Below are 22,563 nucleotides of genomic sequence, written 5' to 3'. Positions count from 1 at the left end.
ATGTATTAAACAATGAAAAAGGGAGGCGTAGTCTTTCAGAATCGTTCTATTTAATTAGTTTTTAAGTAGGAGCTAAAAAGAATTCCCCATGGGTGCCAAATTCTTTCAAATGATCTTATTCATAGGCTGTAGTATTAAATACTTGAATAAGCTTTTTCACTTTTTTTTGCTGAAGAAAGCTGAACTGTTAACTAATTTTAGTAACAATAAAGTTGTTATTGTCTCTTTATTCAACCATACAGAAAATTCATATGATTTTAAGCGAAAATATTGCTCTAAAAAAGATTGATGAACATACTTTTCATTTCAAAAAGTCCGTAATTTCTATACTTGGCATTTTTTCGAAATAGAGTTTGTTATCTGTAGAAGTGTTATAAAAACATGATTTGTGATAAAATATCAATATAAACTTTGAAATATATATATTATATAAACGCATATTATTAGTAATACTATATTATATATATCCCTAAGAACATTAAGGACACAAAGAAAATGTATGTTCCAAAATTTGTAACTTGTAATAAAATAAATCTGTAATAAACTTTGAAATATATATATTATATAAACGCATATTATTATTAATACTGTATTATATATATCCCTAAGTACATTAAGGACACAAACAAAATGCACGTTCCAAAATTTATCGTTATATATTTATTATTTTTTTTCAGATACCAATAATCTATTAATAATTTTTTTTTATTTTCTAAAATTTTATAATTGCATAATATTTGAAAATGAAATGAAAATACACTGTCTGATATAAATGAATTAATTCCCCCATCGATTTGATTAAGACTAGAAAATCGAAGGAGCTCTGAATTCTTTTTTACACTATCTAAAGTTTCCACAGCTTCACCTGATATATCTCAAACGAATTTCAGAATCCATCGCGAGCTTTACTGAAGGATAAAACATATGGCATTATTGCATAGTTTCAGACGACTTGTAGCTGTATATTAGATAATATGCCTCGTGTCGTTTGTTGCTGGCAATGCCAAATTTTCGCATGAGCTATATCTTAGGGCCTCCACTTTCTTACATAAGTACCCAAACAATATCCTTATCCCCTCCCCCCAAAACAAATACTCCAATGAGCAAATAATCTTAATAATACATATAAATATTAATATATAATTCAATGGACTCACATAGATCTGAATCCGGCACTGGCTACGAAATAAATCACATGAGTAGGGCTTGCCGATTTTCGATTTATCGAAAAAAAATATATATATATTTTTGAAAAATTATTCGATCATTCATTCAAATCCTTTATTTTGAAAAATCATTGATTTTTCGATGCCAGTTTTTGAAAAATATCGATCTATCGATATCATGATGATTCACAATGAATCGTATTTCAATAAATCGATATTCACGGCTCATTTGGGTTTTCGATTTCGTTTTGGTTATCGGTTAGAGTTTATTTTTGTTGCTCATCATTGTTTTTCACCTTCATACAGAGCTTTTGTTAATATTTCTATGATGACTGTCATATTCTAATATATATATAAAAAAACTTGTATTAAACTCAATGTTATTATTTGTAACATGCAGACATTGCTTCGGAATTACCACACTTGATTAAAGTTGGTTTAACATAATTATTTTTTAACTATTTTTATTCAAAAGAAAACGAATATTTTTATTATATAAATTGAAACTTCCTTTTATTTGGTGTCGTTCTGATCATTCAATGTGTTTCAGAGATCAGAGACGCTATTTATAACGTATAATAGCTGTAAATAAATAATGATATCACGATATATCGAAAAATATCGATATGTGTTGGATCATTGCCCAGCCCTACACATGAGTCCGTAAATGCCCGTATAAATTTGAGTTAAATAAAATAAGTAATTATAAAATATATTGATATGATATGTACAATATAATTAAATAAATAAATCTTAATATAGGATATATTAAGATTTATTTTATATAAGCAAATGATTTTATTCATTTTATATGATATTTTATGAGCAAAATCATAGAACATCAGGTCTTTTAATTTTTTTCTCTTTTGGGTTCAATAATTTAATTTTAAAAATATTTCAGATATTATAGTTGTTATTCAATCATATAATTACAATATCTAATCAGACAATTTTCACTATAAATCTTACACAATTGTTCTTCTCTGTCCGTGTGCTCATCGTACATGATTGTACTGACGAACATCCTGTATCTTCTCGTCATTCACAATTTTTTCTCTTCAGTCTGCTATTTTTCCAACTGTTTTATAGTCTTATAATGAATTTTTAAAACTTGAATATTAAAAAATAAGCTTAAAGAGGCAAATTTATGTCTAAAACGGAAATGTTATAGCCATTCTATAGATCAAATCTAGCTAGACATTCAGGATGAAATATTAACTCATCAAGAATTGCTTCCTATAAGTTATAAAGTTTGAAAAATTGTTAAGATATTTAAACGTTCCCCTACAAAAAATGCCATATTACAAAAATCGCACAGAAGAAAGGCATACCGAAATAGAAAATGTCTTACGGTATTTACATAATTATAATGATATTAAAAATGAAAATGAAAAAGAAAAAAAAGAGACTAACCAATTCAAATCTGATCAGGTTTATAGTAAATTTTCTTAAATTTTTTTACCCCCAAACCTATTTACATTCAGAAGAATTTGGTACAGTTATCGGAGATTATGATGATATTAACGCCGATAGTGAAAAGGAATTGTCTCTTGAACAAAAATTAAAATTAGCAATAAATAAAAAAATTTCAACAAACCTAAATACATTACAGAAATCAGCCATATCCAAAACCATCCGAAGAGAAATCCGATTTATTTGAAGATGAGGGATTTAGAGGTAAATATTTGGGAAAAGTATAATAGTACCACCAACTAGAGTAAATGCCGAAAGAGCGTTTTCGACAGCTGGCAATTTTTGCACAAAATTACGTTCCAGGCCTAATTACTGTACACTTGATGCATTATGTTTTTTCAGATCACATTTCAAAAATTTGTATATATTATCACAGACTGAATAGTGATATTTACACTTTTTTGTGATTTAAATAAACAAGATGTTCCTTTACTTTTTTGTGATTCTTTATATACTGTTATTAAATTACAAACTATTTTTTGTGATATTTACACTCTCTAATAAAACTGGCAAATAAAACAAAGAAACTCCTGTGTTTTTTTTCTTTATCTAAAATTTCTACTACTGGTATTAAAATCAGTATTCCGGTATTAAGATATAAAAAATACCGAGTACCGATATTGAACTTTTGGCCCAATATTGCAATCAGTGTAGAAAGCATCGGCTAATGCAATCAAGCTAGAAGGAGATAAGATAAAGGAAGTAAGACTAAAATATTATCATGCTAAAATTCTTTCTTATTGAATTTAATTATTTATTTATTTTGCATTTCTACACTATTTCTTCTTTTCCCTTCACTTCCGAAAAGTGATGCTTTAGAATTAGTGATTACTTACATTAATAACAAAATAAAAATGAAAACACGACAACCATTAGATCCATTAGGGAGCTCATCATTTATGTAGTTTAAAGCACCGCCGAGTTTCAGCTGATGCATTTATGCTAGTTTAAAATATTGAAAGGGAGTGACACTGCTACAACGTTGTCAAGAACAAAGACTTTTTGATTCCGCATTTTTACGCTTGCTTGCCAAAATATTTCGGTTTCTTTCACCAGTGTGCCCTACTATTAAATCGAGATTTGCCTCGAAGAGAAATTATTTTTATCTTTGTATTGTCTGCGGCACGCATGAAGAACAATTTCTTTCTTCACTTCCATTTTGCCCTTTTCGGAAAAATATTTTTCCTCTCCCGGCTTGAGAGCTTTTGCTGCCATCTAGTGGCATTCTATGTAATAAAATTTATTGTGGGGGATTCACCGCATCTGAAAAGTTATTTATCAAGACCTAAAATGCTAATTGATTCAACTTGTTTTGATTGAAAAAAATATCTTTCATTTAGAATAAGATCTTCGATTTTTTGTAATTTACCGGTATTTAATAAATAGAATTTGATTTCTGTTCCATCTGTTTCTATTTTTAGCGTCGACTATTTTTTCAGAAAATTGCCATTTCGGATAATCAAACCTAATTTTTGATGTAGCAAAAATTTTTTTTCAAGATTAGATATAGGATTAAATGTAAAAACTTATCTCTCTCCATCTCATTATTATTTTGGAATGTTAGACCTCAAACCACACACACATACAAAAAATCATGCCAATGTAGAAAGAGAGCCACCTATTAGTAACGGGATTTTTTTTTTTTTTTTTTTTTTTTTTTTTTTTTATGATTTTGAAAGTTAGAATAGCTTTATTTTGAAATGCAATAGTAAAAAGAAAAAGTTTATTCATCGTTTTGAAGAGGCTCGAAATACTCAGTGGAATCATACGAAGTAAATCTGTCAAAGTCTCATTTGTTTCACTTTGAATAGCATCATTGAAAAAGATTTATTACAAATGAATAAACATTTCTCTTTTTTAATTAGTGCTTCCTCTCAAAAGAGAAAGAAATTTTTACTTTAACTCCATAACATGACAATGTTATATTAAATAAGTAAATTTTAAAAATTTTATCTTCATTATTTTTGCAATTCACTTTCATCCTCGTTTCAAAATTAAGTTTAAAACTTCAAATTTAAATCAAAAATATCAAATATATTTACATCAAACTTAAGTTTGTGTCGGAATAAAATAAAATAGGGCCGGGGGGAACATTTCCATATTAGCAGAAGTAAGCAAATAAATTTTGAAGATTAAATATTTTTCAAATTGCATTTATTGAATTTTTTTAACGAAGGACTGTATTGAGAATGGTGACACCGCAATGAAACAAAATGCTGTAATTTCTGGAGCGAATGCATAATACACAAAAAGAAGAAAAAAAAAAGATACTACTGTATAAAATGTTACATAATAAATTTAGAAACATTTATTAAAATTAAATTATAGGAATAAAATCGGTATCATTGAGAAAAAGTTTGAATTTGAAATTATTTTTGCCTTAATAATATGCTCCGATGTTTTGTAAAAAAAAAAACTTTAATATCTAAATTAATTTTTAATTAATTTAATTGCAGGAAATTCCATTCTTAGGAGCACAGTAATTTCTCAAGAAGAAATGGTGCTCAAAATTGGTAGTTTTAGGCTCAGCTGTATGCCATATAATGCGTTTTGAACGATGATTTTTGTATTACTTTGTTTGCAGATTGCATTTGTCATCCAACAATTTGCAGATTACGTCATGCAATCTAAAAATAGTTGCCAGCTTGATAGCACTATTATGCTAAAAAAAATCATTAATACAGATGGATTTCTCTTCTCCTCTTACTTTGAAAGATCATTTCTATAAATGTCTATTTTATACAAAAAGAAGAAAGACAGAAAAATGCTTTATTAATATGTACTTAGAATGGAGTGGTTTTTGTCAAATTAATAATAGAACTAAATAATGAAATTAATAAACAGAGTGAAAAGCAACAATGCAAAAAAGAGGACATAGAGGAAAATCAGACAATAAGAGCTCTAATTTGTAATTTTTCTTTTGATTCAAAATGGTAATTTAACTTTGCCTTAAGCGATTTTGAACACCATTTCAAGCTATAACGGAATGGGACTGTAGCAACCAATGCTATTATTCACTAGAGGAATTGCATTTGCTTTCCACATCATATTTACAATTACAAGATCTGTATACCTGATGGTTTATTAGGTACAGGCATGAGATTTCGAACATTTAAATGAGTGTACGGACCGAGCAAATAAGCAAAGTTTTGAGATTAGCGTAAATGGCATTCTGCAATCCTTGTGGGTACAGCGCCACTGTGTGCAAAGTATTATTTTTTCAAATGTGAAGCTTTCTCAAATAGGCTCACAGGAATTTGTAAAACAATTTTATATCAGAAGTAAAAAAGACATTAAAGCATTTCTAGCCGAGAAGTATTAAACATTTAATAAAGAATCTATATTTTTCTGGAAAGAGTGATTAGAGGATGTTAACAAAAGTCTATAAAGAATGAATTATTTCTAATACTGATATTTTAGATAAGTCTGTGTTAACTCTGCATTATGATTTGTATCACTTTTACATTATTGAATTAATTCGAATTTTTAATAATTAATTTAAATTTTTAATAGTTTTGTCATTACATTATTTAATTGAAAGAAAAATGTTTTTTTGTTAGAAAAATGTAATCATTAGATTTCTAGTTATTGTTTTTAATTATTACATTTTAAATGAATATAAAGTTTATAAATAACTTTTTCTATATTTTTTTTTACATTTATTTCATGGAATTACACAATTTTTGTCAAAAATTAAGAATTGCATTGTTTTATGTTAAAGATTTTAGAATTTGGAATTAAATTGTAAAATGAAATTTGTAATTTTAAAAGTATAAGATTAATTTTACTTTTACTATTTTTTTACAAGAAAAAAAAGTGCCGATTTCAATTTTCATAACTTTGAAATATTTAAAATTGTTTAAAATATTTTTTTCTGGCGCTGAGATTCATTTAATTGCGACTGAATATTATTATATTTCCGCAGGGACGATACTAGATAGTTTGTTTGTTGTTTCCCTGGACAAATATTCTGGATGACGCCTTCGGGTAGTTAATGCAATATGCGTTACCCTTCTAAATGCGGTTAAAAAGTACGAGATCCGTCCCAAAATAGCCTAGTGCTGCTTTAAAATGAGGCGTTAATATAATTGAATTCAACTAAGCCCATCTAGTCTCGTCCTTGTTTCTGTATTTGTATGATGTGCAGTATGTAAGCAATGAGAACTTCTAGTCCTCTGCTTACAGGATTGTCTGTTGTGTGCGCAGGCGAGACCGAAGGGGGAGGGACTGACGCCGTACCAGGGCAAGAAGCGCTGCTTCGGAGAGTACAAGTGCCCCAAGTGCAAGAGGAAGTGGATGAGCGGGAACAGCTGGGCCAATATGGGACAGGAGTGCATCAAGTGCCACATCAACGTCTACCCACACAAACAGGTACCTCCTTTCGCCTTCGAAGATATCATTATTTCGTAACAGATCTTATAATGTTTTATTCTCATATTGTTAGCTAATTTTTGTTTTCATTGTGTCGTATTGTTTATCTGCCGCTTTTAGTGGGATTTCTGCGGACACTTGGTCTGCAATCTCCATGCCACTACCCTAATAGCACACATATATTGCACAATATTTTATGATAAAACACAATATTCGCAATATTGTATAATATTGAATAATCTTATACAATACTTTACAATATTGTGCTACAGACTGTGCCACCTGGTTATGTTTTTTTGAAAAGAAAATCATGATATATAGTAGATTTAATTTAATACATTCAATGTTGCGGAAATAGAATTTTATCTAGTATTAAAGAAGGCGCACTTTAAAACCAAAACCATAGCTTCAATTTCGGTTCAGACAGTGATATTAAGTCTAATCAAATAGACAGATAACTGGAAGTAGAGTAGGAAGATAGGGCACACATTTCAGCTTTTCGAAAAGAAATTGGGCAAGTAAAATATTCTGTTGATTCAAATATTTGCCGTGATGAGTGTTTAAGGCATTCAAACTATTAATTCTATGTACATACAGAATGAGAGGATGTAGTTTTGTTTAATCCATTCGTAAGTATCTATGGGAATAATCCAAGATTTGTGGTCAGATTAAATTATAGGAAAATGTATGAAATGATGTTGGGGTAAATGTATGGACTGGTACCCACAGAAATTCTTCCGCCATCAAAATACAGTGAAGCAGGAGAGATATTTGCCGCCTATAGCAAATACAGGGTGCGTATTCATCTCAAAAGGGTCTCTATGATAGCTTACTTCATGCAGTAAACTTTTATATCCGGCAAATTTCATCGTTCATTAGATGGTTTTCCACTCCATAGAAAGTGGATACCAATTCGTCAAGGATTTATGTACCAGAAGAAAAATTAAGATTCTTCTTCTTGTACGACATTTCTCTTTTTAGACACAAGGTCCCAAGGATTTTTCTAAAACTTTGTGAATGTAAAATCCAATGTTCTAAATGTACGAGAAGAATGCATTAAAGTAAAAATAATATTTATTGTATCCAGTTGCTTACCTTCAGACATATAAGACATTCAGAAATAAAATGTATATATGGAAATAAAAAGGAACATGGAAATTTTTCTTTCACATGGAATTTTTCACATGGAAATTTTTTCTTTTGAAACCGTAGTGGATCAGTCGAGTTTTACCTGTTCTATACTCGACAGAAATTTGCGGAATAAAGTTTAACTTCGATATTCAATTACACTTTTACTGCAATGGATATCACTCTTGGATCATACCTGTTTTCTAACTGTATGGAATCGTCTATCTGATTAGATGACCCTTTCTCTACTATAATTAAAAGATGATCTAATTAAGTGGTCCGAATATCAGGCTTGAGCAGTGTCAGTGAACATGCTAAATATATTTAGCACAATTTATTGAAAATTGTAAATTATTTAACGTAGATAATCAACACCTCAAATGTCTGTAAATTCTCAACAAGAAAAAAATACTGACACAGGTATTGCTTTTTTCTCATAAATCTTTCATTTTTCAGAGACCTTTAGAAAAACCTGATGGCTTAGACGTCTCTGATCAGAGCAAAGAACACCCCCAGCACCTGTGTGAGAAGTGCAAGACAGTTGGTTACTATTGCAGACGAGTTCAGTAAAGGATTTTATGGATGTTCATAGATTAGGTGCCTCTTTTCTTCCCCGAATGTTGTTTGTGATTCCTTCAAGTCAGGTAGATGAACCATTTTCTGCTAAAAATCGACTGTAAATTTAATGCAAAAGACATGTTTAAATCGACAGTTAAATGCTTCGATGAATTATATATATATATTTCTGTGCCTATTTGTATGGGACAAACAAAAGGGGATATAGAGATGCGTATCTCATAGTACAGCAGTAATCTCCGTTCTAGTCAAATCTGTTAGCCTAGTCTTAGCTTAAATAAGGTTAAGTCTTGAAATAGCGCCATTTTATAAGTATTCCATGTATTAAAAATGTAACAATTTTATACACATTTTAATATTGCAACATGTTAGACGTCAATGAATCGCAAAGTAACCGAAACATGAAAAATCACTCATTTTCATATTTTTATATTTATGAACTTTAATTGAGAAATTAGAACACAATTTAAATTTTCTGATATTTATCTGTTTCCTTCAGTAGTTATGTCAAAACAAAGAGGGGAATATATACTATAACAAAATTTCTCTTACACTTTTTCAAATTTTTTTTTCCAAATTTTATAAAAATATTTTTTTTCAAATAATCAAAAATTGAATCATATTTCTAATATTCACTATTTTTTTAACAAATATTTTGTTTAATTTAAAATGATTCAATATTAACAAGTGATATTATATTGAATTAAATATAATTTCAAATATTATTTATTGTTATTTTTTTTAATTCTCTGATCATAGCCGCGGAAAATAATGCCAATAATAGCATAGATCTGCTTTGTTTTAAAAATTAATCACATCTGCCATACGATTGAAAACAAAATGGAACATTAGCGAATTTTTTTTCATTTTTCTGAATTTCCAAGTAATGTTTTAATTTTTAGATAGGAAAGATGATGTAAACATTTTATTTTATAGGCGATAAAACAGATAAAAGGCTTAAATGACTTGCTAAGTTTATATATCTTGGAAAAAATATGCTGACTTTAATCATTAAATGTATTATGTATATGACGTTTACAGTATTAGATCCTTTTTATGTGTATATTGTTGAATTTTTTCAAAAGAAAAGAAATATTCATGTACTTGCATCCGACTATTTTGTACCTTATTCTTTAATTCTTGGGTAGAAACTTTTATATTCTTTGTATGAAATTTAGATTAGAAGTTTAGCTTTTTTTATATGATTCTGGTCGAAAATACAAAATAAGATAAATATTTACATGAAATGGTAAACTTGACCAAAATAACAGTTCTGTGTTAGATTGAAAATGTGTGCCTTTGTATTAACATGTGCCTTGAAACTTTTACTAAACTTTCTTTTACATTTCGACTTTCTATTTTTGAAGTACTCTTTGTTTTGAATTTTGTTAAAAACCTTTTTTTATATTTATTCCTACTTTAATTTTTAGTGAAACACATGTCTGTATTTTTAGTGGGTCTTATTCTTGATATAGATTAGTCTGTGTGAGCGTGCTGTTTTATTCTTTGAGAATTGTTTTCTATTTGCTATTTCATCAGGTACAACATTTTGTCAGAATAATTTATAAGAAAATAATGTTAAAGGATTCATTGTCATGTGATTTTTGATTCTATGATTTTGTTTGTTAGTATATCAATGTAATTTTGATTTACATTCTGGCTCTGTTAACAATAATGAATATTGAATTGCTAATGAATTGTATATATTAGTATCTTTTACAATTTGGATGAATTCTTTTGTATATTATGGAATTATATACAAAGAAATTTCATTTTATTACGTTTATTGTGGATAAAAAGTCAAGATCAATGTTTACAAGATTTATCAATATTATTTATTATGTTTATAATTGTTTTTAATTTGAAGTTGTTGATTTTTATTCCTGCCTCATATATGAAAATAAAATTATCAAATTATATGTTTTCCGACTTGAAATAATTCTGACGTACTATTTAAAAGATCATCAGCGTCATAAAACATCGTCAGCGTCACAAATCATAGTTTTCTTAACAAAGGTTTCATTGAATATATCAGTTATTTCTCATTGAATGATACGTTTTGCTTGCAATGGATAGTAAAAAAATACAACTTATCTCTGCGGAATAATTCAAAGCAATAAGATTGTACAGTATGGTGCACAATGGATTAGATTAGTTAATTATATTAATGTACCGTTTTTTAAACAACACTAGGGCTATTTTGGGACGGACCTCGTCATTTTGAACCATGGTCAGATGACGAGGACGACAATTAAGTTGGGACCCGCCTCACAATAAGAATAATGGTTAAATAAAAGAATAATATTGAATAAATTGAATATATATTGAATAAAATAATATTGAATAAAAACATAGAAGGATTTTTCAATATAAAAATTGTTATTCTTATAGGTAAATAAAAAAAATATTTTCAATAAAAATATAACCTTACATGACTTGTGGAAAATTAACTCTATTGCAATACATTATGAATTTCCAAGACTAAACACTACTACATTACATTTTTTTCATGTTTTTTTTTTCTTCTCCTGTATGAAATATTCACAAAAAGAAAATATTGTAATCGTCAAAAAAATTCGAACTCCACATTTTAACGAATTTCCATGTTTGAATTCAATGCCAAATCGTTCGTTTTTGAACGAAATTCATGCAGAGGAAGCTTGTCTGTCCGAGTAAAAACGAACATGATAAGTAGAAAACGCACTGAGCTAGAGAGATAAAATTTAGTACATCAGGTTAAACATCTACAATATTAATGCGTATCAAATTTGAAACTTAATCCCTCAATGGATTGACCCTCTGTAGATCTGTACTTTTGCATGTGTGTAAATGCGCCAATTCAAAAACATTACTACTTAGGTAAATGAAATTTGGTACAAATTTCGGCGTTTAAAGTACAAATTCATACCAAATTTTAAATCGAGTCCGCGAAAAAGTTGACCGTTGAAAAGTTCGACAGTTTTGAATGCATGTAAGCGCCATAACTAAAAAGCGCAAAGACTTAGATGAATGAAATTTAGTATGTGATCTTATAATTAAAATTTTGGTTATATTTTAAATTGTTATTTCATTCGATCTGACAAATGGAACCTAGAACGTGTTTGTTTTTTTCCACTATAGTACATTGTACTCCAGGAGGCGGGATTCTGAAAATAAAACTTGAGCACTCGTGTTGTTTACGAGTCAATGTTCACAATTTTATGCTGGGGTAGGAAGGTATCTCTCTTTCAGGGAGGGGGGGGGTCGGAAAAACCGTCCCCGCTTCTTTTGTGTTACGTAATGGATGAGATATGCTGTGAAAACACGTGAGTTTAAGTTCGTTATGCTTCTCTCCTGGATGTTGTTGCTTTTGTCGGATCACTTCGATGTACAAAAATATGACAATCCATTTATGTGACATAGCAGTTAATATTAATAGCCTAAATATGAATGTCATTTTAACATAAGTTTAACTGTGTCATTTAGCAAAGATTTCTGCTGTTAACATTCAACGATTTATATTATTATTATTTTACATTTTGCTCCTTTTTATTTAAGTCAATTTTTCTTTTCAATTCATGCCTGATAAGATGGGGAAGAGAGAGAAAAAAATTCATTGAAAAATGTTTTTCCTCATTTCCGCTATGAAATAATGTGTTTTTAAAAATATGCGAACATTCAAAAGAAATTTATGAAATCTACAACTGATTGCTTATCGGCCTAAAATCAATCCTAACGTTACCATTCCTTCACAAGACATTGGTATACTAATGTATTGCTTTGTAAATAAATGTAAGTAATATTTTAAGCAAATGAATTAGAATTGTGATTTCAATTTCTACTCATTGATGTTTATCGGTTGATATACTATTTATATATTGCATCATGGGGATTTATATATTATATTGCATCATACTATTTATATATTGCATATTTATCCTCCACATGCATATTTATATATTGCATGTGGAGGATAAAAAGAAATCGAGCAATGTTTTCGGTAAAGGAGATCATTGACCTGAGGCCAACAGATTTGCCAAGTATTTATTTCTTGTCAGTTATTGTACTCTACGAAAGAGATTTCTATTACTGGAACGAAAAATAGATCCAAATTTTACCGTTTTTACTGTTTCATGCACGAAGTATAGAAAAAATTTGTAATCGTTAAACAAATTCACTCTTAAGATTTTGACGAATCTTTCCGTTTCAGACTTCCTTGAGTTGCAAAAATACAGTTTTGAGATTATGTGTGTTTGTGAATTCGATTATTCAAAAAACGCTTTGAGTCAGACCGAAAAAATGTGGCATTTGAACTTTCGACCCAATGTGTCGACTGAATTTGAAATTTTGAGTGAAATCCATTCTGATGAAGTCTGGCTGGCTGGCTAGTTGCTCAAGTACAAATGAACTCCAAAATGAGAAGAATCAGATAAACAAATTTTTTTACTCAGGTATAACATCTAAAATGTGGATTCTTGTCGAATGTTGAATCGGATCTCTCTAAGGGATGACCCTGTGCCGTTCTGTAATTTCGCATGCATGCGAACAATAACTCACAAACGCAGTGATTGAACTCATTCGGTATCAGAAATCAATCATTTATCTTTCTTTATGTGAATATGTGGCAATAACTGTAGTTTTATATCAATTTTTGGTTACAATCAGTCAGAAAAAAGACGGCCAAAATACATATTCGCATGCTCGATTTAAGTCAAAGATTTTATCTCCCAATTATTATTCGCGAATGCCATGTAAGGTCATACCGAAAGACTACAATTTTATGCGGAAGAAAGGTAAAATCATTATTGGAAAATATGCGAGATAGTTTTGGAGAGACTTTTTTGTTGCTTCTTCAATAACTTCTGTGCTCATTAACATATACTCCAATTTAAAATTCGAAATAATTACTTTTCATTCATTTTATTTCTGTATAAATCTTTTTTTCAATTTTATTTATTTTTTAAAAATATTTTAAATGCATTTTACTACAATACTTTTCATTGTTTTAACCGCTACATTTATTCTTAGATGAGTTGCAACGTAATTCGCTATAATTATTTTTTCACCATATTATAATTTTAGTGAACACATTATTGCTTCTAAATAATTAAGGACAAATTTTTAAACCAAAATAAATGTAAAGTAATCACGACTAAAACATTATCATGATCATGCTGCAATGTTACATCATGTTTAGGACTAGAGATTCAATTTCCCCTTAGTTATGCAATTATTAATAAAAATCGAAGAGTGAAATTAAATCCATTAAAAATAAGATCATGCGTGTATTTTTTCACAACTTTTAGGTAAGCAGCCACTCTGATGCATAAGTCAGAAGATTTCTGTAAACGCAATTTCGAAGACATCACAGCCCTTTAACTTAAAACAACTTAAACAACTTTAACTTATATTTGGCATATGGTGATAAAAACAAAGAATGTAGGCACATAATAAAATGCATATTATGTTTAGTAAAATGCATACAGCGTAGAATAGATTTATGTTCGAATTTCTTTCCGAACTAAAAATAAAAGCGGTTTTTTTTTTTCATAAAGGAAAATATGGTACTGGATGGTATGCAACCACGAATTATAACGTATTTAAAAATGTTACTCCTTGGATAGGTGTCAGTGGCGAGTAAAATTAGTAATTTGGAGTCACATTTGCCAGAGGCTTAATGCATTTTTGATGAAGATGAGTGACACTTTAAATAGATAAGAGCGTTCTCTCGCAAAAATGTTGGCACCAGTTAATTTAAAGCATACAATTTAACCACTGCATTTGAATCTCTTATCTCATATAAATTATTCCATTTTTTGATTGTTCGAAACATTACTGAAAATGTTTAAGAGATTCTTATTAAAGTCAACAATTTTTTTTCTTTATTAAAAAGTGTTATTTCTTAAAATATTGCCTTCTTTGGCCATGGAAGTATAGTTTATAATTTTACGAATGAAATGCGCTATTTTTATTGTTGCTTACAGATTGAAAGTAAATACAGATTAAAATCGCCAGTGTCGAGTAAATTTACCTAAACCATACCAAATCAGTTATTGATTTTGTTCAACTAAGAATTTTTAATTTAGCAAATTATCATTGCCGACCATGTCTGTCAGTCTAACCAACAAATATGGTATAACATGCAAGTTGGAAAACTAGGAATCCATCTTTTTTTTCTTTCAGCGAATTCAAGGGTTCTCTTATAATCACAAGTTTGTCACTTTGTGAGTAGGTGTTGAAATATCATGCAAAGCCGATGAATTTTTTTTTTTTATCAAAATATATGACGTGTGTAAATTAGAATAAAAAAGTTGTTCTGATGAAATTTACATGTTTATAAAATATGTTAACAATGCGCGCATTTTGACGATTTTCACTGCATTTTACAGGGATCGCATGCTATAGGGATTTATAAAGGAAATGATTATTAATCATTCATTCTCCCCAAAATTTCATGTTAATATTTTTTTCTCGTCTCTGATCCTATAAGTAAACATTAAACTTCGCCTTCTTGTTGCCAATCACATATGAGAAAAATGTGATTTTTTTTTTCATCGCCTGAGAACATGTTAAGTAATCTGAACATTTTGAAAAAAAAAAAAAAACCCTGCTATTTTTTGTTATTATGAATCGGTCAGAGGACGAGAACTACTCTTGAACATCTATACTCCAAGATTCTGCACCAGGTCTTCAGATTTAGAATGCGCTAGACCCGTATAAATAATGTATCTTCAATGGAATATGGGTTTTAATTTAAAACTTCCCGGCTTGGGACCTTTCCACAAGGCCGTCGCGACCGCAAGGAGAATCTTGCTAACTGAAGAAAGCAAAAATTATTAAGAATAAAAGTATTACTTTAATGACTGCAAAAAGGATTATTGCATTTATGAATTTACTTAAAATATCACTGTTTGAACGAACGATTAAAATCGTGTGATTTGCTGTTTTGATTCAGTAAGATATTGCTTGACATTTTTTTTTCTACTCTTTCCTTTCTTTTTCTCCCCTCATAATAATCCGAATGGAATAAGTAAAGTTCAAACTATGCCGGTTATACGTTGTTACACATTTGGTTTACAGAACAGTAATAAAAAAGGACCAGCGGGAAAAAAACAATGTTTCCTTCTTACTCTTTAAAATCAAAATTCATCTCTTTCATCTTTTTTCCTCCTCTGCAGGAATTTTACTTTCACATTAATACTTATGGGTTGGATACCAAATATATGTGAACTGTGTGATGCAAAAAAACCATTCAAAGCGTTCTAAGAAGTAGACAGTTTGTAACTGCAGATACCAAAATTGGCGCATAGTTACTCTCTAAGAAAAGATTTTCAACTTTTAAATCTTTCATCAAATTCAAATCAACTTTTAATTTATTAAAATTAACATTTTAAGTTTTCCTCAACACGCAAAAAACTTATTGCACGTTGTATAAAATTCAAAAACTTAGCCTTTTATTGGTGTAAATTTGTTTCTATATAATCTTTTATTGTAAATTGAATTAATTCTTCCAACTCAGATTTTAACATAATTTTGTAACAATGTTTTTCTATAATATAACCGCTGAATGATTGTGAATAACCAGTATAAATATTTTAATAGTGCTCACTTGATTAAGGTTAACTAAATATTACGTTTTCCAATTTATTACTATGAGTGCTTTAACATATTTCAAATCTTTGGATGAATTCCAAAAGTGTTTTTAGAGTGATAATGCCTTTAGACTGGAAATCCTTTTGTAAATTCCATGACGTCAACATTGTTATTCACAGAATGCAACGCAGACTGATGCAATCGAACCAAATGAAAACAAGACAAACGAAACAAACCTATAACGTTATAATGCTTTGACGCTTTAGAGAAAAAGGCCAAATCCCCTTCTCTTTTTCTTTTCCAACATAAATTGCATAAATGCTTTAGGGAGTGAAGAAAAAATTATTCGCAAAATGAATTTAATCTAAAACTTTCTAGAAAATTTGTTTAAAATTTATGAAATTATACTGAATGAGAGAAATAATCGTTTAATTTTATTGTTTTAGTGTGAAATACTCCTTTTTAAAATCTGAAATTAACTGTAGGAATAATTTTAATAAACTATTTCCTTCAATATTATTTCAAAAAGGAAAAACTAATAGTAGCAGAAATATCAATATTTGTTCTAAACAGGGTTCAACCTTTTAAAGATCACGGTTGCTAGTTGTGAAGTATTGGCAGCCGAACCAGAGAACTTCAGATTCGAAACTTGAATCCACCAACGATACATGTGATATGATGTAAGCTAAATCTAATTTCAAGAATGAAATGCCCTTCTGCTAGCCTAATACGGAAATTTAGGAAGGAGGATGCTAGACCAGGCGTCACCCTTTTCATTTGAACAGGATTCAATATAAAGCTGTCCTTATGAAAAAAAAATTCCTGTATTTCATCAAAATTCGATATTAAAATAACGAAAATTAAACTAGATTCAATATACACGTAATGAAAACAGTTTTCGTTATCATAAATTTATTTTCATACTAAAATCAAAGAATATGTTTTATTTTAATTGAATTCTATATTTTAAAATTTTAATTTAAAATTGAATATTATAAAAGTTATGGACTCTTGATATCAATTTTTTAAAATTCACTCCAAGATGGCACTAGTGAATCAAAATTTATTTCAGTCCTAATCAATCCATTTTTATGTTTAAAAAATACTTTCTTAAAATTAAAGATAGATTTATTCAAAATATTTACCCTTAGAAACTACAATATTTGTCCAGCAAAAGAACGAAGAAAAATATCTATTTGTTTAGATGTAATCCAAACCAATTTTTAAGCGGATATTGTAATCTCTCCAGAAAGGGAGATTACAAACTACATAGAAACAAACAAACAGTCATTTGAAAGAGCAACATTTGATGCATACGGTCGAAGGCACAACATATCCTAGCGAAGTGATTCTAAAATTTCTTTCATTAGTCTGACATCATGTTGGAGGTGAGCATTGTCGTATTAGAGAACAATTTTGTCATGTTTTACACATACTCTGGACGATCTTTCTATTCTTCTTCAAATTAATCAATTATTGCTTGCATCATTCAACATTGTTCATCAAATAATGCTTTTAAATCAACATCTTGTATTTTTTGTATATTTTTTGTCATGTATATTGAATTCATCATTTTTAAATTTTCCAAATTACTCTTTACGTGTTGTATTGGGTTGGTATGCTCATCATAAAAGTCCAAAGACAATCGATGTGTTTCTACTGCAGTTTTCTTTGCAGTTAAGTAACATAACATAACTACCCTCAAATGTTGTTTGCTTGAAACAAAACTCTGGGTGTTTACAAAGTTAAAAAATATTTTTTGAATACTAACCAGAGGTCACAAATTAATTTTTGTTTTAAATCTTTCAAACACAGCTTTCCTGATTGCAGTCAAATAGTGCTATTTACGTTTTTCATAAAAAATAGGCGGAGTCATATTGATGCGCCCAATAAATTGATTAATTAACTAATAAATAAATTCTGAAAATATTGAAATTTTTTATTACCACCAGGTCTAGGTTATGAAATAGACATAGCAGTTTTTTCCCCTTATTTTCAGGAAATCTAATTTTGGGCTTTCGTTTGATTTACAAAGGCCATGAGATCAGAAATATCGAAATTAGAATCTACTGTCGGCTAAATTTCAGGAATTCTAAAATTAATTTGTCATTTAATTTTAGAATTTTCTTTCATGTCTTTAAAATTTTGTTTGCAAATCTATATGGTCATTTTTTTCAATGGGTTGACTGATTTATAAATCCACAACTTTGGGAATTTTGTGTAAAAGCATATATATTGATTTTACTATTCTGCTTACAACTGATATTTAAATTAAAATTTTTTTTATACCTGAAACATTGAAGAAACATAATAATGTGAAAAAGGCCCAAGATTAAATGTTTCGTTATTTCAGTTTTGTGATAATATTTGCTACTTGAAAACTGATTACATAGAGATTAAGTTAAAATTAATTTTAAAAAAATCTGATTTTGGAAGATTAAAAGAAGCGAAGGCCAACAAAATCCTAATTGTCATCAAAAATGCAGAAATGTACAATTTCAAAATTGTAGATAATTTAGCCCTTTGAGCTCGGATGTTCCTTCTCACTCACCATTTAAGACGGTGCATCCTTTTGAAGTTTTATTTATTTATTTTTTTCCATTTTGATTGTTAAAAAGTGCTACAGAATGACAAAAAGATGTCGATTAATTTATCAGGGAGATTCAACTTAAAATAATTATATACATTTATTTTCAGAAACAATAAACAAGCCCTTGTATTAGGTGAGTAATTTTGCATCGAATTACTTTTTCAACTACAAAGGGTTTAAAAGCAAATGAAAAATTATTTGAAAATTCCATCTTTACAAACATCAAACATAGGATGTTAAATAAAAGTGTATAAAAACCTTTAAAACTAGGTCACGATTAAATGAAACGAATCATCATTTGTATAACAATGTATCTTCATTTGTTGCTTTCATTCGAGTCATCCCAGGAGAATGCTTTGCGTGTTGTTGGGGGGAAATTACCCCTTGTTTTCTGCTATACTTCCTGAAGCGTCAGTGTCGTCGGCCTCAGGGCTGAGGGGTTGCCAAATATGGTTCACCAGGAGGCTGCACTAATTTTAGAATCTGTGTTGCCTTCGCCGGCACTTTTTTTTTACCCTCCTCGTCTGCTGCCGGACAGTAAGAGAAACTGAACAGTTTCCAAGCGGAGGTGCGCTTCTACCAGTTCCTCATATTCTCGAAACGGTGGGGAATTGTTTTGATGCGCTCGTCAACATTTGCACGTTGGACTGAATCTTACATTAGAAACTCGGAAGGATTTTGTAAAAGAAGTAACTCGAACACTGATTCGTTGAATAATGTACAGCCCTATTAGCACACCAATATTGTACAATATTGTATGCCTTTATCAATATTCGCAATATTGTATAATATTGTGGAATACTGATTCATATAATATAATATTGCTCAATATCGTACAATATTGTATAATATTGTGGAATACTGATTCATATAATATAATTTCGCTCAATATCGTACAATAGTGCATGATATTATATAATATTATTCAATATTAAACAATATTATTCAATATAACAAATATTTTTTATGTCATAAAATCTATGTATACTACTATAGGAGAGGGTGGTTCTAGATTATTTGGATAAATTGAAAAAAGTGATAAGTGATCGAAATGAAGCCCTTTTTATCCTCGCACATCAAGAAATTACGGACTTAGCAAAAATGTTTAGATACCATGAGGTAAAATATTCATATACTCATTTCATTTCCAAAGTAGATTTAGATGTAATGGTTAAGTTATAATAATAATATAGTAGAATCTCTCTTAATGGACATCACTGGAACTGACGAAATTTCAAGGCATCGTGTACTGACATAGAGGAACATTTTTTTGAAAAAATTTTAAGAAAATTTGCAAGTTTTAGTTCATTTACTTTCTTGTCCTTCTTAGCTTGCCAATCATCTTGATGCTCTTCTTCCTCTTTCTTCCTTCTCAATATATGTTCGGTTATTTTCTTGTCACAAGAGAGAGAGAGGGGGGGGGAGGAAACAAGAAAAGAACTGCATTAAGATTTCACTTAAGCATTTCCTATTCTTCATTAATTAGTTACATATTTTTTTAATGACATCGAAATCAATATGAAAATGAAATTGATACCTTCAATTATGCCATAATTTTGATACATCGGATAGGAGTGATCAAGAGAACTCAATTCGATTTATGTTTGATATGTCATAGCCGGAAATGCTTAGATGGCTAAGATAGAGATGGATTGTGGTATTTAGAGCAGACGAAATGGAACGCAAAAATTTGAAAGGGAATCAAAATATCGATGGATGAATCTGCGCGTACTCGGAAAATTCAAGGTGCTTTGAGTGCATTTCTAATTACAACAGAGATGAGATTGTGCCAGACAGAGATATCGAATTTGATTCTTTTCATAATCCTCTCGAAAAGATATCAATATTTGATGATTGTGGTGATTTAGCTATAAGTTCACCTTCATCTATACAATGATTTGCTTAGTTTGTTTAGTTTAGTTTAGTTATATTAACGTCCCGTTGTAAAGCAACACTAGGGTTACTTTGGCACGGACCTCGTCATTTTGAACCTCGGTCAGATGACGATGCAATGGTTTGCAGAATTAACCCGAATAAATAACTCCTGTAACATCAGACGATATTTTTGAATTTAAATTATAATACATGGTCAAACGCTTTTATAATGGTTCTTCCGATAAGTTTGCTCTAATATTTTCAGAACACCCTATATTAGATAAATTTCATTTCATTTTCATTATTTTTTTAAATTTTGTTTCAACATAACAAATATTTCATTCCTAATAAATAATCTTGAAGCGTTGAAATGTTGTTTGGTGTTTTTGTCAAACAATTACATATTAGAAAGATGTTTCAAATAATAAAACAAATATGATAAATATTGGCTTTTCATATTTTATAACTATCAATTTAATAAAGATTTTAATTAATACTTTACTACATAAAATATTCATTTTTAGTAAATTACATATTTTTAAAGTTTTGATAGTTTCGAATCGCATGCTAATACTAAGCAGTCACCCATTTATAAGTAATAAGCTCTAGCTGCCTTTTTTGTAACATTTAATTTTTAAAAAATATTATGCGAAGAATTCTCTACATTTTTTGAAAAATTCTTCAGTAAAATCCATGACATTATTAAAATTTTTAAAGAAATGGATTTTAATTTTGCTAGAAAATAGCTCATATTGCCAAACTATGAAAATTTTACTCAATTATTTGATTACAATTGCCTTAATTTTAAATGAATCAGAAGGAAAAATTGTACTACATTTTAAATTTGTTCAAATACTGGTTAATTAAAAGTGCAGATTTTAATTATAAACAACTGCGATTAATTAAATCAGATTTTAAGACGAAAGAAAGAATTTTTTTCTTAATATGGAAATTTAACACAATCTTTTTTGTAGTTAAAGATTTCAAGATTTGAATTTCTTTACTGATAATTTTAAAAAAATCTAGGCATATTTTAAGATTTTTTGAAATCCAAATTATTTTATTATTTAATACTGGATTTTATTCTGATATTTCCTAATTTAATTGAGTTTAATTTTATTGATTAGAAAAATTGAAAAACTCAGATTCTTTTTTATATAAGTTAACGAATTTTCTTTGAAAATTGAAACAACTGCTATTTTTGTCAATGTGTTTATATTCGACTCTGCAAATAATTTATATATTTTGTCTCTGATTAGTTTTAAAATTTCACAGATAAAACCTTCAACATTATTAAAAGACACTTGAATATTGTATATAATATAACTAAATTTAAGATATTAACTACATGTATTCTTAAAATTTCACGAAAACAATGCTATAAAATGCGAGCAATCAAGAAAAAAAAACACCTAAATTACAGATGTTTAGTACAGCGGAGTATTAAAAAATGTGATTCTGTATCATTCTTTTTAAAAATATAAATCCTTTGATTCGAAGAAGAAAAAGAAAAAAAAATGTAACAAAACAGCCATTCAAAACAATGTTGGCAATACTTACATTTATTTGAAATAAAATTTAATCAATAAAATCAGCAATATTAATAAATGTTTTTCTATCAATAGATTTATTATTTAGGAATGACAATTTATAATAAACTATGCATGTAATTTATTTACAAATAAATAAAATCATTGCACATAAATCACTTCAAAGATATATGTATGCTCTGATGTGAAAATTGAAAAAAAAATATGTAAAAAATTAAAAAAAAAATTTCAAAAATAATTAAAATGGTAAAAATACTACAGA

The 22,563-nt window shown here is 28.8% G+C and overlaps 1 protein-coding gene across 2 annotated transcripts in view; it reads left to right on the top strand.

Moving 5' to 3' along the window:
• LOC129963580 (zinc finger CCHC domain-containing protein 24-like) overlaps positions 1-10,634 on the top strand; it is a 37,100-nt gene extending 26,466 nt beyond the window's left edge. Inside the window, exons 3-4 of one of the 2 annotated variants that reach the window (XM_056078054.1) lie at positions 6,846-7,010; positions 8,595-10,634. In XM_056078054.1, the coding sequence (XP_055934029.1) occupies positions 6,846-7,010; positions 8,595-8,708 (279 nt within the window). In that variant the 3' untranslated portion in view covers positions 8,709-10,634. Of the gene's footprint in view, positions 1-6,824; positions 7,011-8,594 lie in introns of both variants that reach the window. The other variant, XM_056078045.1, reaches the window with a different exon arrangement.
• The last annotated feature ends 11,929 nt before the right edge of the window (positions 10,635-22,563 follow it).

The sequence above is a fragment of the Argiope bruennichi genome, chromosome 1 (assembly GCF_947563725.1).
Source record: "Argiope bruennichi chromosome 1, qqArgBrue1.1, whole genome shotgun sequence".
NCBI classification, from domain to species: Eukaryota; Metazoa; Arthropoda; class Arachnida; order Araneae; family Araneidae; genus Argiope; species Argiope bruennichi.
This window is presented reverse-complemented; position numbering and strand designations above follow the sequence as displayed.